The 17,748-nt window shown below is 47.9% G+C and overlaps 1 protein-coding gene across 1 annotated transcript in view; it reads left to right on the forward strand.

Annotated features, from left to right (window-relative positions):
• LOC137644063 (ras-related protein Rab-27A-like) overlaps nt 1–17,126 on the forward strand; it is a 57,882-nt gene extending 40,756 nt beyond the window's left edge. Inside the window, exon 5 of the mRNA XM_068376966.1 lies at nt 16,788–17,126. Coding sequence (XP_068233067.1) covers nt 16,788–16,980 — 193 coding nt within the window. The 3' untranslated portion in view covers nt 16,981–17,126. The remainder of the gene's footprint in view (nt 1–16,787) is intronic.
• Nucleotides 17,127–17,748: the final 622 nt, after the last annotated feature.

Here is a 17,748-nt window from a genome sequence, read left to right on the forward strand (position 1 = left end):
AACTGTGATGTATGGATCGGAGTTGTGGGGAATGAAAGTGACGGCGAGACAGAAATTGAATGTGTTTGAGATGAAGTGTCTAAGGAGTATGGCTGGTGTATCTCGAGTAGATAGGGTTAGGAACGAAGTGGTGAGGGAGAGAACGGGTGTAAGAAATGAGTTAGCGGCTAGAGTGGATATGAATGTGTTGAGGTGGTTTGGCCATGTTGAGAGAATGGAAAATGGTTGTGTGCTAAAGAAGGTGATTAATGCAAGAGTTGATGGGAGAAGTACAAGAGGAAGGCCAAGGTTTGGGTGGATGGATGGTGTGAAGAAAGCTCTGGGTGATAGAAGGATAGATGTGAGAGAGGCAAGAGAGCGTGCTAGAAATAGGAATGAATGGAGAGCGATTGTGACGCAGTTCCAGTAGGCCCTGCTGCTTCCTCCGGTGCCTTAGATGACCGCGGAGGTAGCAGCAGTAGGGGACTCAGCATTATGAAGCTTCATCTGTGGTGGAAATGTGGGAGGTTGGGCTGTGGCACCCTAGCAGTACCAGCTGAACTCGGTTGAGTCCCTGGTTAAGCTGAAGGAACGTAGAGAGTAGAGGTCCCCTTTTTTGTTTTGTTTCATTGTTGGTGTCGGCTACCCCCCAAAATTGGGGGAAGTGCCTGGGTATATGTGTGTGTGTGTGTATTACCCCCGTGCTAGTTAGCGGGGGGGTAGGGGAGTGGTAGCTAGCTACCCCTCCCCTCCCTCACACACAGATGAATGCTCACTTTCACTTTTGGCTCGTACTGTGACAGACGTCTCTGTCTTGGTCCTCTCTTGGCAGCCATTGTTTGTTTTGTCTTTACTTAATCGCTTACTTTTCATTTACTCAATATATATGTAAACATGTTTTCATGTTTGTATACATATTTGAGTATAGAAATCAGTAAGTTTCCTTTTCAGATTTGTGTGTGTAGTGTAACCCTCGTTTATCGCGGTAGATAGGTTCCAGACGCGGGCGCGATAGGTGAAAATCCGCGAAGTAGTGACAGCATATTTACCTATTTATTTAACATGTATATTCGGACTTTTAAAACCTTCCCTTGTACGTAGTACTGTTAACAAACCACCCTTTAATGTACAGAACACTTAATGCATGTACTACAGCACCCTAAACTAAAACAGGCACAAATATTAAAGGCGATTTTATATCATGTGTTTCCTAAACACCTAAAAAGCACGATAAAAAATGGCAACCAATGTTTTGTTTACGTTCATCTCTGATCATAATGAAGAAACAAACTCATTTAGTGTACACATATATGTATAGGTTAGTTTTTGCATCGATTATATTGATTATACAGTACTGTATGTTGATTTTTTTATTACCAATGTTTTAGTTTACGTATTTTTCTTAGGACTTCCAAATGAAATCTTTTTCTTTATGACGCCGCCTGAAACGACGGCGTGTACGCTCAGTAAACAACCACGCTCAGAACAAACAAGGCATTTAACGCGCATGATGATAGTGATAAATAATGATACAGTACATACAGTATTTACAGTAAAAGCATTTACAAAATATGTTACCTTACAAATATAAATTATACAGTACTTGTACGTAGCAAAACAGGAAAACAATTTGAGAGAGAGAGAGAGAGAGAGAGAGAGAGAGAGAGAGAGAGAGAGAGAGAGAGAGAGAGAGAGAGAGAGAGAGAGAGATTGTTTTACGTACGAATGTAAATTTTAAACAAAAAAAATATGATAGGTTACAACATGTAGACTTTTAAAACCTTCCCTTTAACTTAATGCATACGTACGTACATTACTAAACTATAAAACAGGTTAAAGTAAAAAATAAAGATTGTTACTGTACTCACCACGAAAGAAGTTCAAGAAAAACTTGAATGACGATGGCGATGAATTTGCTGCACAGTAGAAATGATGATGATGAAGCTGATGATGTGTTCTACTGTGCAGTCAATGATAGTATTTTACGTCTCTTCACACGGAGGTGTCTTTTCCTGGGACACCTCTTCAACTTCTTCCTGGGAAACTTCTTCAATTTCTTCCGAAGGCGTACTAGCAGGAGGAACTGGCTCTTTTTTGCGAGGCTGGAAGAACATTGTGATCGGAAGTTGTTGCCGCTGCTTCTTTTTTCGATCCAAGAGCATCCTGTAGGGAGTCATGATGTCATCGACCTTATTTGAGAATTGCATCGAGCGAACCATATCCTCGTCCCACTCTTGTAACATTTCTTTCGCCTCCTTCATATGGTTGCAGAACTTGGCAAGCCGTTCTAATGTTAAGCCCGTTTCTTCGACATTTTCTTGGGTCTCTTCCTGGGTACCCTCACTCTCTTCCTCACTTGCCGATTTCGTCAGGTCTTCGAGGTCTGCGTCAGTTAGGGGCTGGGAATGGCAGTCCAACAACTCGTCGACGTCTTCAGTCGTCATGTCGCCAAACCCGTCACCTCCAATTATGGCAGCCAACTGCACAGATTTCCGTATTGCAGAGTGTTGGATTTCCGACGGAGTAAATCCCTTGTCGTCGTAAACAATATCGGGCCACAGCTTCTTCCAGCTCGCATTCACGGTTGCAGGTTTCATCTCTTGAAGTGCCTTTTGAATATTCTGCAGGCACGTGGCTATGGTGTACTGCCGCCAGTACGCCTTCAAGTTGAAATCTTCATCCTCGTCATCTTGGGCAGCATCCACACACGCAACGAGGTCCGCCAAGGTATTCTTCGTGTAGAGGGCCTTGAACGCCCTGATAACCCCCTGGTCCATCGGTTGAATTAATGACGTGGTGTTGGGTGGTAGGAACTCAACCTGAACGCCCTCACGCGACAGGTCAGTTGCGTGTCCACCAGCGTTATCCATAATGAGAAGGATCTTGAATGGCAAGCCCTTCTCTAAGAGATATTCATGGACTTGCGGGATGAAACACTGGTGGAACCAGTTGGAGGTCAGCATCTTCGTAATCCATGCTTTTTGATTATGCATCCAGTACACGGGAAGGAGATTCTTATTTTTATTTTTCAAAGCGCGAGGATTTTTCGACTTATAAATAAGCCCCGGCTTTAACAAAAATCCAGCAGCATTGCCACACATCACGAGGGTAACGCGATCCTTGAATGCCTTAAAGCCAGAGGCTTTGGCTTCCTCTTTGAACAGGAAAGTTCGCGACGGCATTCTCTTCCAAAACAAGCCGGTTTCATCCATATTAAACACTTGTTCCGGCTTGTATCCACCTTCAGCGATAATGTTCTTGAAAGTCTGGTTCACGTAAGTTTCAGCAGCGGCAGTGTCAGCGGAAGCAGACTCCCCATGCAGGGAAACGCTTTTCAGGGCGAAGCGTTTCTGAAACTTCGCGAACCATCCTTTGCTTGCGGAAAAACGTTTCTGAGGCTGGGAATCAGTGGATGTCCCTGGTTGAGGATCATCTGCATCATCATCATCTTCAGCATGGTTGCCGTCGTCGTCTTTAGGTTCCTTTGCAGCAAAATTCTCATATAAGCTCAAAGCCTTTGTTTGGATGGTGTTCGTATCCAACGCTATGTTCTTCTTCCGGCAGTCGGCAATCCACACAGCTAAAGCACCTTCCATGCGTACGATCGTTTTATTACGCGTTGTAACGACTCGCTTCGCTGATCTGCTAAAGGTGATTGCAGCAGTCTTTCTAATGTTCGCCTCGTCCTTTTTGATATAGCGAACGGTGGATTCGTTGATGCCAAAATGGCGGCCGGCGGCCGCGTAACTTCTACCATCTTTTAACATGTCGAGAAGCGTAACCTTCTCAGCTATCGTCATCATCCTTCGGTGGCGTTTAGGCTCACTACCAGCCTTACTAGAAGCAGAACGCTTGGGAGGCATTGTACAGTAGGATTTAACAGAAAGTTCAACAAAAAGTTCAACTTAAAACAGTCGCACACAGCACAGATTAAACTTCACAAACTTAAGAACGTCTACTCAGCAATACGCGGAAAGAGAAAGTGAACGATCCAGCCCCGCGAGAACTTTGATGCTGCGGGTAGAAGATGCGGGCAAAACACCAATCACAGGCTAGATAACAAAACTTGAGTTTTGATTCGTCATCTATCAGCGCTTGAACCAATCACAACCCGTCTTACAGTACATGGTGCGTTGGTTACTCATAGAAGATGCCCCGCGCATACTGAACGTACGTACAGTAGATTAAGTACAATACCGTAATAATAATAAATAATGATAATAATACTGTACAGTAATAATAATAATAATAATGATTAATAATAATAACAATAATAATTTTATTAACAACAACAACAATAATAATAATAATAACAATAATAATAAAAATTTACGTACGCTATTTTACGCCTCTCTCTCTCTCTCTCTCTCTCTCTCTCTCTCTCTCTCTCTCTCTCTCGTACGCTTACAGTATTCGAAATGTGATTTTTGCAACAAAGAATATTATTGGATGCAGTACTGTACTACGTACGTATACGTACAAAAGATTCATGGAAAAGAAGCACATCCATTACAGTACACACCATTCTAATATGGTATGACTGCATCTGATTTGCGTTTCATGTTTGATTTAATTTTACTACGTACTGAATTATCGTATGATCACATTCTCTTTTCGTGTTTTATTTCTTTCTGTGCTGAATTATATATCATATGTAATGCAATGAACAATCAGTGAGAGCAGATATTACTAATTACAGTATTAATGGAATTACAGGTAACAAAATATCGTATTTGGTTGTCTTCAGATTTCGCGGTATTTTCGAATTTTCCGGAAAATCCGCGATATGTATATATATATGGGTTATGGGAAAACCCCGCGAAGTGGTGAATCCGCAATTGTCGAACCGCGAAGTAGCGAGGGTTCACTGTACTTATCTACGTGGTGTCCTCGGCAGTTGGCCGCCACGGCGTTATGGGTGGCGATCGAGTTTGACTTATGTCTTTCTCTCTCTCTCTCTCTCTCTTGACGTCGTTCACCCTTTTACTACGTGTTACTACGCCCTTGTAGCTTCCTTTCCGTGTGGGGGGGTTGCTACGCCGTACGTTTGTCTCAATTATTTTATGAATCTAATTGTATTTGTTGATTTTTCAGCTTTGTAGAACGATTCCTTTCGGGGTTTTCGTTCTTTCTTTAGTGTTCATTCATTTTTAAATTACATAATTACATAGTTACATAATTATAATTGTTATAATTCTGTTTTGGTTACAGCTCTCCTTCCGTGAGTGTAAGTGGTTGTGAGGGCACGTGCCTGTTGTGTAATTCTTGTTTCCTTTCCCTCGGGATTCCTCTTCGGAGCCTTCCCGGGGGAATGAATGTGTACTAATGTTTTTTTGTTTTATTTTTTTACAGTTACCGATCTAGTTCGTTTCTGTAATATGGCAACGGTGTGAGCTGTCTTGTTGAGTCCTGGGGATTCGGCTGTTGCTGCCTTCCCCCTTGTGTTTTCGTCAGGGGCGTGTCTCCTTCTACTGGAAGTACTCCCGTGACGACGGACAGCTCTCCAGTTCATTTTAGAACTCTCAGGAGGCTTGCCTCCTTGGGCAGGTAACTTTCCTTCCGAGGGAAGTTTTTCCTGTCCAGGCTTGAGTTTTTCCCCTTATGGAGGGTTCTCCTCTTGCCTTTTTTTCGTGCGACTATGCTCTTGGTGCTGAGCGGTCACACCTGCAGTTTCGCTCAAGGGGCTGGGCAACTGCAGGAGCTCCTCTTCGGAGGATTGCTCCTTTTAGGTCACTGCTGACCAGTCTCTTCTACGAAGTGTTTCTCTTTCGTTTGCGAGAGAGTACACTCATAGAGACTCCTATTCGGAGGTTTCTTCTATTGCTGTTGCTGTTGGCCTCCCTCGCCGTAAGGCCCACCGTCCGCCTCGTCGTAAGGGCCTCTCATCTCCCTATAAGGGTGCTTGAGGCGCCTTTTTGAATCTCCGTTTGCAGCCTACAACTCCTTTTTCTCGATCTTCCGCCTTGGTGCAAATGGACAGCAGTCTGATCTCGTCTTCTGACGGGCAACGGTCTTCCCGACGGACAACGGTCTTCCCGACGGACAACGGTCTTCCCGACGGACAGTGGTCTTCCGACGGACATCAGTCTCCCGGCGGACAACGATCCCTTCGGGGCAAAGGGTTGCCTCCCACGGGGGTTCTTCCCTTGCGTGTCAGGGTTTCCCTGTGCGCCCTTCGGCTGTGTTCTCTCCTGCTCCTGCTCAGTGTTAGCGCACAGGCGCTCTTCTGCTCATCAGCGCTCTCCTGTTAGTCAGCGCTTTCATGATGATCATCCCTGCTGTTCCTGCTGGTTCCTGTTACGCGCCCTGTGCGCCCACGTTCGCCCTCGCGATCTAGAACTTCGGTTCAGGTCGGGGTCAAGGACTCTTCTTCTATACGCAGGCTTCCACGCGTAGCCTTCTGCTCGTCAGCGATCATCAGCCCGCCAGCGATCATCAGCTCGCCAGCGATCACCTGTCTCTCGGCGATCTCCGGATCGCCCGCGTGTTTTACAGCTGGCACACCAACGTTCTCCAACTCTTCTGAAGGAACATGGTTCGCCAGCTACTAGCTCACCAGCGCATGCTGATCGCCATCGCCCGACCCTCAACTGCGGATGCTGATCGCCATCGCGCGACCCTCAACTGCGGATGCTGATCGCCATCGCGCGACCCTCAACTGCGGATGCTGATCGCCATCGCGCGACCCTCAACTGCGGATGCTGATCGCCATCGCGCGACCCTCAACTGCGGATGCTGATCGCCATCGCGCGACCCTCAACTGCGGATGCTGATCGCCATCGCGCGACCCTCAACTGCGGATGCTGATCGCCATCGCGCGACCCTCAACTGCGGATGCTGATCGCCATCGCGCGACCCTCAACTGCGGATGCTGATCGCCATCGCGCGACCCTCAACTGCGGATGCTGATCGCCATCGCGCGACCCTCAACTGCGGATGCTGATCGCCATCGCGCGACCGCCCACCTGCGGATGCTGATCACCATCGTGCGACCCTGCGCATGCTGATAGCCATCGCGCGATCGTCCACCTGCAGAGGCTGCTCGCCATTGCGCGACCGCCCATCTGCGCATGCTGATCACCATCGCGCGATCGCCCTCCTGCACATGCTGCTCGCGATCGCTCACCTTCGCATATTGCTCGCCAACGCACGATCGCTCACCTGCGCATGCTGTTCGACCATCGCGTCGGCATAACACAACGCGCCATCGCCAACCTGCGCGTTAGCCGCTCACCAGCTCACCACCGATCGCTTGTTGATCCATATCGCCAGCGGTCTTCCTCGCCCACGCGGCAGCGTGTTTCCTCGCCATCGCGCTAACGCTTTGCGTTCGCCGCCTCGGACTCGCGCTCATCCACCTGCCCACCATCACGACCGCATCGCCTGCGCGCCCGCGCGCGACCGCTCGCCCGCGCGCCCGCGCGACCGCTCGCCCGCGCGACCGCTCGCCTGTGCGCCCGCGCGACCATTCGCCTGCGCGCCCACACGCCCACGTGCCTGCACGTCTACGCTCATGCGCGTCCGCGCCCATGCTCTCCAATGTTCGCCCACGCGCGAACCAACGGTTTTCCATCGCGCGGACGGATGGTGTTCCGTCGCGCGAAGCTACAGTGTTTCTTCGCACAAACGTCGGCTTATTTCTTGCAGTATCCATTGCTCGTCTATGGGTTATCGCTCGCCGACCACCAGCTCTCGCCCTTCCTACCACGCTCGCCCTCCTTCTGCCCTCCTTCGCTCACCTTCGTTTGCGTTACCCGCGCATGGGCGCTTCCACGTTCGCCCACGCGAAAATCTTTGAATTACTGTCGCGCGAGCTCCAGGGCGATTGCGACCACGATTCCCAATGGGGTTTTTGCAGCATGGCCAGCCTGGCGAGTTCTTCTGGAGCGTATTTCCAGAACACGGCCTCACCCCGTAAACGCAGAGCATGGCACTTGCAAGAATAGGAGAAACTTAAGGGAGATCTGAGCAACACTCCTCTTTCCTGAACCTGGGTTAGCCCTTCCCCGTCATTTCCTGGAAGGATTTTTTGGCGGGGGGGGGCTTTCCGTTCGAGATTTCTCCATCGGACAAGGGGTGACTGCTTACCCCTTCCTCTGGGAGCTTACCGGGTTCTTTCCCTCCTCGGTTACGTCGACGGCTTCACCCCCGGCCTCCTCAGTCGATCCTTTCTTGTAAGAAAGGATCTGAGAGGGGATGTCCTTAGTCGACCTCTCAGCCCTGATCAAGTTTGTCGAACAAACTTCGGCCAGCGTAGACCAGCAGAATCGATCAGACTGGTAACGAGGCGACAGGACTCCTTAAACCCTGGATCGGAAGGACGGGTACTTTCAGTTTCCATTCCATCCATCTTCCAGGGTGCTCGTCGAATTCAGCCTAGACTGCAAGTATTCCTGCTTATGATGCAGTGTGGCTATCCCGCCGTGGCATAGCAGGTTTGTTTCCCCAGAGAACTCTCCCTGCCTTCCTCTTGGCCGCTCAGGTGCAGGCTTCCGCCTCCTCTGCTGTTTGGAGGGCTGTTCAACTCCGGTAGGCTGGGGTTCGACCTTCTTCAGCGCCGGGACAAGCTTCCGGATGCTTACCATGAGTGTGGGCTCATGGTATTTTGCTTGGAGCCTTGCCTTCCTCTGCCTCAACATCTGGAGTATCTGGCCATGATATTGAGTCAACGGCCTTACCACGTTGGAAACCCCGCTTCTCGTCCGTCCAGCGAGGTTAAGCAACGTCGGTACTTGGATGGGTGACCACCTGGGGACGCCAGATTCTGTTACCACATCCTCCGAGCCTTCCTTTCGGTTGACTGTGGCAAGACTGAGGAGAGTCGCAGTACCTGTTCTCAGTCAAGCAGAGCTTTCAGCCCTACCTTGGAACGTTTCCTAGTTCTCCTTTCCTCATTGACCCGTCTATAGTCCGAACGGTCGCCTCAGGATAAGTTCCATGTGGGGCGATCCAAGTTCCGGTGGCTTCAGGCAATGTTTAACCGGACTTCCTGGCCCCTATGGGACGAGTGGAACTATTAGACCTGCAATGGGTGTTGACCTATTGAGCCTCTTGATGGTAGTGGATATTCTCGTCCTTTCCCCACATTCTTGATGCTGTTCTCGGACTCGTCAAAGGAAAGGGGGGGGCATGTTCCGGTCCAGGCCTATGGTCAAGACCTGAAGGATACCTCTCCATCATTCAGGCAGGCTTAGGGGCCTTAGTCTGGCCCCTCTACAGATCCTACAGCTCCTGCCGAGTCGCCCCGTGCGCGTCGACTTCATGATTCTGGCGTATTCTAACCAGCAGGGGACGCATTTTCACACCTTCACATCTTGCAGTAGAGATACCGGGATGATTGAGATTCTCTCAATACCACCATCGGCTCTCTCATTCCAGGCAGGGGAATGTTCTCTCAGACTATCCGAGCAGAGCCTCGTAGAGAGAGTGTACCTGGGGGTCTTTGACCTTGGGTAACCAGCAAGTACTGGTCTGGGGGACCTGATCGCGACAGCTCGGAACCTCAAGCTTCCGCTATTCTTCCCCCCAGTCTCAGACCCCGAGACTCAGGCAAGATGCATTCCGGTGATGGTGGGACATCTTCGACGCCAGCGTCTTCCCTCCTTTTTGTCTGTGGACAATGGGTCTCAACAAGACCAGGTTGTCTGTCAACCTTTCAATGGGAGAGCTCCACTGGGACTATGCGCAGAACGGTTTCTGGACCCTCTGCTTCCCCTGACGGAACTCCCGGGAGAGCTTCTCCCACGGCGCAGACTGCTCAAGCAACCACACTGCGACATCTCTCCCGAACCGGGGCGTCGCTTCGGCTTCATGCCTGGAGACACTACGCCTCCTCCTCAAGAAGAGACAACCCGCTACAGTCGCGGTACGGAGGTCGCGTCATCTGCGATAGTCATCCACAGGGGTCTCCCAGGCAAAGTGAAGAGTCTAAGGTGGTTGGTGCCGTGGGAGATATACCTCTTCCCTTGAGGCCTCTTCTCCAGCAATAACGGTCTTATTGCCTTTCGGCGGGAGGAAACTCCTTTCCGCTCTCGGCAATGAAGCCTGTCGCTCAGCCTTTCCCTGACCTTCAGGCTTAAAGGAATAACTTTTTCCTGCCCGCTGGATCTATCCTCGCTCATGCGAAGCTACGATCGTCCCTGCCCGCGCGACCGCTCGCCCGCGCGACCGCTCGCCCGCGCGACCGCTCGCCCGCGCGACCGCTCGCCCGCGCGACCGCTCGCCCGCGCGACCGCTCGCCCGCGCGACCGCTCGCCCGCGCGACCGCTCGCCCGCGCGCCCACACGCCCACGTGCCTGCACGTCTACGCTCATGCGCGTCCGCGCCCATGCTCTCCAATGTTCGCCCACGCGCGAACCAACGGTTTTCCATCGCGCGGACGGATGGTGTTCCGTCGCGCGAAGCTACAGTGTTTCTTCGCACAAACGTCGGCTTATTTCTTGCAGTATCCATTGCTCGTCTATGGGTTATCGCTCGCCGACCACCAGCTCTCGCCCTTCCTACCACGCTCGCCCTTCCTACCACGCTCGCCCTCCTTCTGCCCTCCTTCGCTCACCTTCGTTTGCGTTACCGCGCATGGGCGCTTCCACGTTCGCCCACGCGAAAATCTCTGAATTACTGTCGCGCGAGCTCCAGGGCCATTGCGACCACGATGCCCAATGGGGTTTTTGCAGCATGGCCAGCCTGGCGAGTTCTTCTGGAGCGTATTTCCAGAACACGGCCTCACCCCGTAACGCAGAGCATGGCACTTGCAAGAATAGGAGAAACTTAAGGGAGATCTGAGCAACACTCCTCTTTCCTGAACCTGGGTTAGCCCTTCCCCGTCATTCCCTGGAAGGATTTTTGGCGGGGGGGGGCTTTCCGTTCGAGATTTCTCCATCGGACAAGGGGTGACTGCTTACCCCTTCCTCTGGGAGCTTACCAGGTTCTTTCCCTCCTCGGTTACGTCGACGGCTTCACCCCCGGCCTCCTCAGTCGATCCTTTCTTGTAAGAAAGGATCTGAGAGGGGATGTCCTTAGTCGACCTCTCAGCCCTGATCAAGTTTGTCGAACAAACTTCGGCCAGCGTAGACCAGCAGAATCGATCAGACTGGTAACGAGGCGACAGGACTCCTTAAACCCTGGATCGGAAGGACGGGTACTTTCAGTTTCCATTCCATCCATCTTCCAGGGTGCTCGTCGAATTCAGCCTAGACTGCAAGTATTCCTGCTTATGATGCAGTGTGGCTATCCCGCCGTGGCATAGCAGGTTTGTTTCCCCAGAGAACTCTCCCTGCCTTCCTCTTGGCCGCTCAGGTGCAGGCTTCCGCCTCCTCTGCTGTTTGGAGGGCTGTTCAACTCCGGTAGGCTGGGGTTCGACCTTCTTCAGCGCCGGGACAAGCTTCCGGATGCTTACCATGAGTGTGGGCTCATGGTATTTTGCTTGGAGCCTTGCCTTCCTCTGCCTCAACATCTGGAGTATCTGGCCATGATATTGAGTCAACCGCCTTACCACGTTGGAAACCCCGCTTCTCGTCCGTCCAGCGAGGTTAAGCAACGTCGGTACTTGGATGGGTGACCACCTGGGGACGCCAGATTCTGTTACCACATCCTCCGAGCCTTCCTTTCGGTTGACTGTGGCAAGACTGAGGAGAGTCGCAGTACCTGTTCTCAGTCAAGCAGAGCTTTCAGCCCTACCTTGGAACGTTTCCTAGTTCTCCTTTCCTCATTGACCCGTCTATAGTCCGAACGGTCGCCTCAGGATAAGTTCCATGTGGGGCGATCCAAGTTCCGGTGGCTTCAGGCAATGTTTAACCGGACTTCCTGGCCCCTATGGGACGAGCGGAACTATTAGACCTGCAATGGGTGTTGACCTATTGAGCCTCTTGATGGTAGTGGATATTCTCGTCCTTTCCCCACATTCTTGATGCTGTTCTCGGACTCGTCAAAGGAAAGGGGGGGGGCATGTTCCGGTCCAGGCCTATGGTCAAGACCTGAAGGATACCTCTCCATCATTCAGGCAGGCTTAGGGGCCTTAGTCTGGCCCCTCTACAGATCCTACAGCTCCTGCCGAGTCGCCCCGTGCGCGTCGACTTCATGATTCTGGCGTATTCTAACCAGCAGGGGACGCATTTTCACACCTTCACATCTTGCAGTAGAGATACCGGGATGATTGAGATTCTCTCAATACCACCATCGGCTCTCTCATTCCAGGCAGGGGAATATTCTCTCAGACTATCCGAGCAGAGCCTCGTAGAGAGAGTGTACCTGGGGGTCTTTGACCTTGGGTAACCAGCAAGTACTGGTCTGGGGGACCTGATCGCGACAGCTCGGAACCTCAAGCTTCCGCTATTCTTCCCCCCAGTCTCAGACCCCGAGACTCAGGCAAGATGCATTCCGGTGATGGTGGGACATCTTCGACGCCAGCGTCTTCCCTCCTTTTTGTCTGTGGACAATGGGTCTCAACAAGACCAGGTTGTCTGTCAACCTTTCAATGGGAGAGCTCCACTGGGACTATGCGCAGAACGGTTTCTGGACCCTCTGCTTCCCCTGACGGAACTCCCGGGAGAGCTTCTCCCACGGCGCAGACTGCTCAAGCAACCACACTGCGACATCTCTCCCGAACCGAGGCGTCGCTTCGGCTTCATGCCTGGAGACACTACGCCTCCTCCTCAAGAAGAGACAACCCGCTACAGTCGCGGTACGGAGGTCGCGTCATCTGCGATAGTCATCCACAGGGGTCTCCCAGGCAAAGTGAAGAGTCTAAGGTGGTTGGTGCCGTGGGAGATATACCTCTTCCCTTGAGGCCTCTTCTCCAGCAATAACGGTCTTATTGCCTTTCGGCGGGAGGAAACTCCTTTCCGCTCTCGGCAATGAAGCCTGTCGCTCAGCCTTTCCCTGACCTTCAGGCTTAAAGGAATAACTTTTTCCTGCCCGCTGGATCTATCCTCGCTCATGCGAAGCTACGATCGTCCCTGCCCTAGTCGGAGGAAGACCTCCAACTTGGAGCATGGCTCGGACTTTTAGTCCTTTAAGAGATCTTCTCAAGACCCTTTACGACAGGCCTCGGATTGTATTCCGCCTTGGGTCTCCTGCTCACTCTGGCCACGGCCAGTGTGTAAGCAATCTTCTTGGTCTCTTACGACTCCCCCCTTTCTAAGGAAGAGGGGAAGGCAACATTCAGGCTCGCTCCTGAGTTGTTGGCTAGACTCAGAATCTGGGGGTCCCGGCCCTTCGGTCCGATTCATTCAAGATTTCGAGTCTCCATTCTGTATCTGATGTCCCAAGACCTTCTCTTTCTTGCCAGTAAAGGAATCAAGAGGTTAGCGCTGGGAACAGCTGCAGTTTGTCCTCAGTTGCAGCCGATTTAGGAGCACAAGGAGGACATGGGGGAGAGTCACCAGTAGACCTCGAACCTCTGCAGGTAAACCATGCTTCCTTGTGTTCCGAGTATTGAGTCAATACTGTCGCGTCCCCCATACCCTGACGAGGTGGTATTGGGAACGTCCTAACCCAGAGTTCCTTCTGGAACTCCAGATCAACTGCCTAGGACGGGTCACACTTCTTCCTTCACACACAAGCTTACGTAGGCCACATGGTTCCTTGCGGAGCAAGGAACTTGTGAGGTGCAGGGACTCCTTTTATCGAGTGCTACTCACTCGGATTCTGAGTCCCCGGGTAAAGCCAAAGCCAGTATGGCTGGGGACTTTCCACCCTACCTAAGGGGTAAGTCACCCTGTGTAAAAAGCGTGGTTTGTATTTCGGTTACGGAACAAATGACAAATTCAAAGATAATTTGTATTTTTCCTAACCATACAAACCTTAGCTATTTACACACATTTGCCCGCCAGCCCTGTCCCCCAAGACAAGTCCTACCTCTAAGTGAAAGTGAGCATTCATCTGTGTGTGAGGGAGGGGAGGGGTAGCTAGCTACCACTCCCCTACCCCCCTGCTAACTAGCGCGGGGGTAATACACCCTCGTTAAATTCTAATGGCTCGCCATTTCAGCTGCGCTAAAAGGTAAACCCTGTGTAAATAGCTAAGGTTTGTATGGTTAGGAAAAATACAAATTATCTTCGAATTTGTCATTTTTCTATCATGTTAAAGTTGACATTTGCCGTCGTCCTTATATTCCTTTGGTTCTTCTTGATTTAGCAAATAGTAGATTTGTTGATGTTGTAATGATGCCCTACATCCCCATAGCTTCTCCCTTCCTGAAGTTCAGTACGTCAAGGAATTTAATTTTCGCCGCCATAGTAAGCATCTATCTCCAACGCTGGGGTTCACTGCCAGAAAAGTTTGAAGGTGCAGAATGTTTCTCGTAGGCCCTGAAAACAATTTAGAATTTTAGCAAAAAAAAAAAAACATACAACACTTAAAGATACAGAGTGATGTTGCATACGTATGCTTAGAATCAAACTGAACAGCTTGGGATACTTAAGTGAGATCCTGCGGTCTAACAGCCAGTTAGCCTCGATTGGTCGTGTCTCGTCTACTGGAAAATAGTGTGCGTGGTACAAAATCATCTGGGCAAGCTAAGCTATTGTCATCACGCTTCCCGAGTTCTGTTTTTCATACAAATGCAAGATGGTTTGTGTCAACACGTCACACTATGTATTTTCTTCTTCTTAACAAACTAAATAAACTGTACAGTACTGTATACTGAACAGTCACTTTGATTCCTGCTGGCGAATAACGAAGACGTGCAATTGGCTTCTCTTCAAACTTAACTTTTAAAATTTTCTTTCGTTAACTTTTGGTGAATTTTCGTGTTTCCATTGACTATGCTGTAATATGCCTTTGGACTTAATCCCTCGAAAAGGAATAAACTTCAGAGTCTTATGACATTGTCATTAGGTCTAAACTTGAGCGGCTGGCTAATGTCACAATCAAGATGACGATTACAATGTAATTCTAGGAGAGTGTTTGGCCCTTTTTCTTCTTCCCCATCCTTGGGGGATAGCTATTGGGATCCCATGGAGCTTGACTGATATTGATACAGGTAAACACAACTTATAGCTAGCAGCTTTTGTATTACTGTTGAAATAGAAGTTTTTATTCCACCATCCTCCTTATGAGGGGAGGATGGTTATGTACAGTACAGGCAAATCCAGTAATTTGGATATGCCTTACTTAACATTCTCAGTAGTCTAAGAGAGAGATTTTCTTGTGCAACAGCCTTGGTTGCTTGGGTCGTGAACCTTACAGTACTTTTGACTGTTGTTCGCGAGATGTCTAGGATGCTACTCTCCACACTTTATCAGGTCCAATCAAAAGTTTGTATTTGTATAGGAACAAATTGAAATTTTAAAAAGTGATTTTTATTTTTCCTATCTATACAAACTTAAGTCCTTTAGATGATACTTCCCACCTTCACCTTCCCCCTCTCCCAAAAGTCCCAGATGCAGTTTAAGAGACCGTTCAGTGTACAGTACTGACAGAAGGGGTGGGGCTTCCCCACCGTTAGTAGGTAATTACTGACTACTGCTGACACCTCGTTATAAATTTTTAAATGCCTACTTCCGGCTGCGCGTGAATCCATCTCCTTTTAAAAGGCACAGGTTTGTATCGGTAATAAAAATACAAAATACTTTTAAAATGTGTGATATTTATAAATCCACGATGTGCTCCGATAGGTGAATTGCAATACGGCGATGGATTACTGTGAATATCATATTTCTTCAAGACTAAAGGTTTGCCACAATATTTTTCACATCTTAAGAAATGAATGAGACCATTACATCAGAAGATTTATTCCTTTTCGCTGTTCAGTATTATTTAGGCATAGTAAGAGTAAGTGTGCCTAATTTATTTTGCAGTGTTATGGTCTCTGCTCAACCTTTGATAAAAATACCATTGCTGATCAAAGGATTGGTCTTAGGTGGTCACAAAGAATTTAATCTAAACCTTATAAGGGCTTAGAAAGTTATGGTTCATATTACAAGTGCAGCTGTATCACTTCATTTTTGCTGGAATCTTTCTTTGGAAAAGGTTTTAGATGCAGTTCAGTGGCGTACCAAATCGTTTTTTGCTAAACATTGCCTTAAAGAATCATGGTATGGTTTTAAAGATTGCTGGTCTGTAGGTCCTATAGTGGGAAGATTGCTGGGCTGTAGGTCCTATAATAGTGGCTCTTGATGTAATCTAATTATATTTTGAGCCAACTTAGTGTATAATTTTCATTTAAATAGTTAGTTTTGGGTGCATATAGATAAAATTTAGAGTATTGTTTTCATTAAGAAGCAACCTAAAGTCCAGTATTTGTAAAGGGTTCTATTAAAACAATCTGGAGCATTACAAATGTATTTTGCTGGAGGTCTGTTACCAATTATCTTCAGGTCAGTAAAAATTGGGTATATTTGGTACTTAATTAGAATTATTTTTCCTATCTTCCTTTCATTGGCATCCCACCTTGATTAGAGTGCAGGAGTCAGCAATATGAAGATCAGGAGAGGTTCGTAGAAATATACAGAATTTTGATAATAAAATTGTTCTTTTCTGTACTCCCCTGATGTTCATATACATGCCCATCCTCCTCCCCACTGACTGGTGGTTTCAAGGGAATACAAAATAGCTTCAACTTTGAAACTGAAAACACAAAGAGAGACTGGCTCACCACAGATTTGTTTCTTACCAGTTAGTGCCAAACATGGCATTAATTTACTAGAGGCTTGAGCCTATAGTAAAGAAACTGTGTAAATTTTTAGGGTAAATGTCAATAAATCCAAAGCTTCCAAAGAGAAGCAAGTATGAACTTCAGATGAGTATAGAATTAATCATTTTTATTAAAACCCAGATTATTGCTGTCATTGCCAAAACTTTATCCTCAGCTTTCACTACATTGAGACTTCAGCTGCAACAGGCCAGAATGTCGAAGCTGCAGTTAAATATCTCCTCGATTCAGTTATGAAGAGAATGGAACTAGCGGTAGATACCAGTCGTCTTCCAGGCCGAAGAGGCCGAACAAAAACACTGATTCAAGAGGATGATGAAGCCGAGATGGATTCCAGTTGCTCTTGCTAGTGGAATTCTTATCCTTGTATCTTAGTTTTAGTTTGCTAACTAGTCATTATTGAAACTGAAATTTTTATGTATTTTTTATTGTGATACATGTCTTGCACAAAGATATTGTATCCCTTTTCAGTGTACTGTATCCTATCATTGTTCAAATGAAGTATTGGTTATTTTTTATTTATGTAGGATGTAAGCATATGCAATCTCTTAAAAAAAGTATGCATTGTGATTAGTTATACAGTGAATAAAAGTTGTAGAATCACCAAAGTTGGTTTAATATTTAATCTTTCTTTACGTTATTTCAGTCTCAAGGAAAAGTGTCCTTAAGATATAAGTAACAGTAACAAAATTTGGGTTGTGGAGGTTTTAACTTTTGGATGGGCTATTTAAATCTGGAAGAAACTCGTTTCTATTGTTTCCTGTTGAAAGCTGTCAGTTGAAGCATAAAAATACATGAATATAAGGTAAGTATTAAAAATTTGCTTATTTTTAACAGCTCATTTCTGAGATACATAAATTTTAGTCTTGTTTATCTGTGTTATAGTATTAATTAGGAAAACTAGTCAAGTTTCATCTACTCGATGTTGCATAACTTTTCACAGATAAATGAAGAAAAAATATATGGAGTAAAATCATCTTCTATTCATCATCACTAATATAAGGCAGATTTAGTTATGCTGAAAATCTGTAATAGTGTAAATTTATAGTCTTCACTCATAATGGATTTGATTGTATACTTTTGTTTATTCCTACAATAATTTTCATGCGCTCTTGATC

This window comes from Palaemon carinicauda, chromosome 7 (assembly GCF_036898095.1).
Source record: "Palaemon carinicauda isolate YSFRI2023 chromosome 7, ASM3689809v2, whole genome shotgun sequence".
NCBI classification, from domain to species: Eukaryota; Metazoa; Arthropoda; class Malacostraca; order Decapoda; family Palaemonidae; genus Palaemon; species Palaemon carinicauda.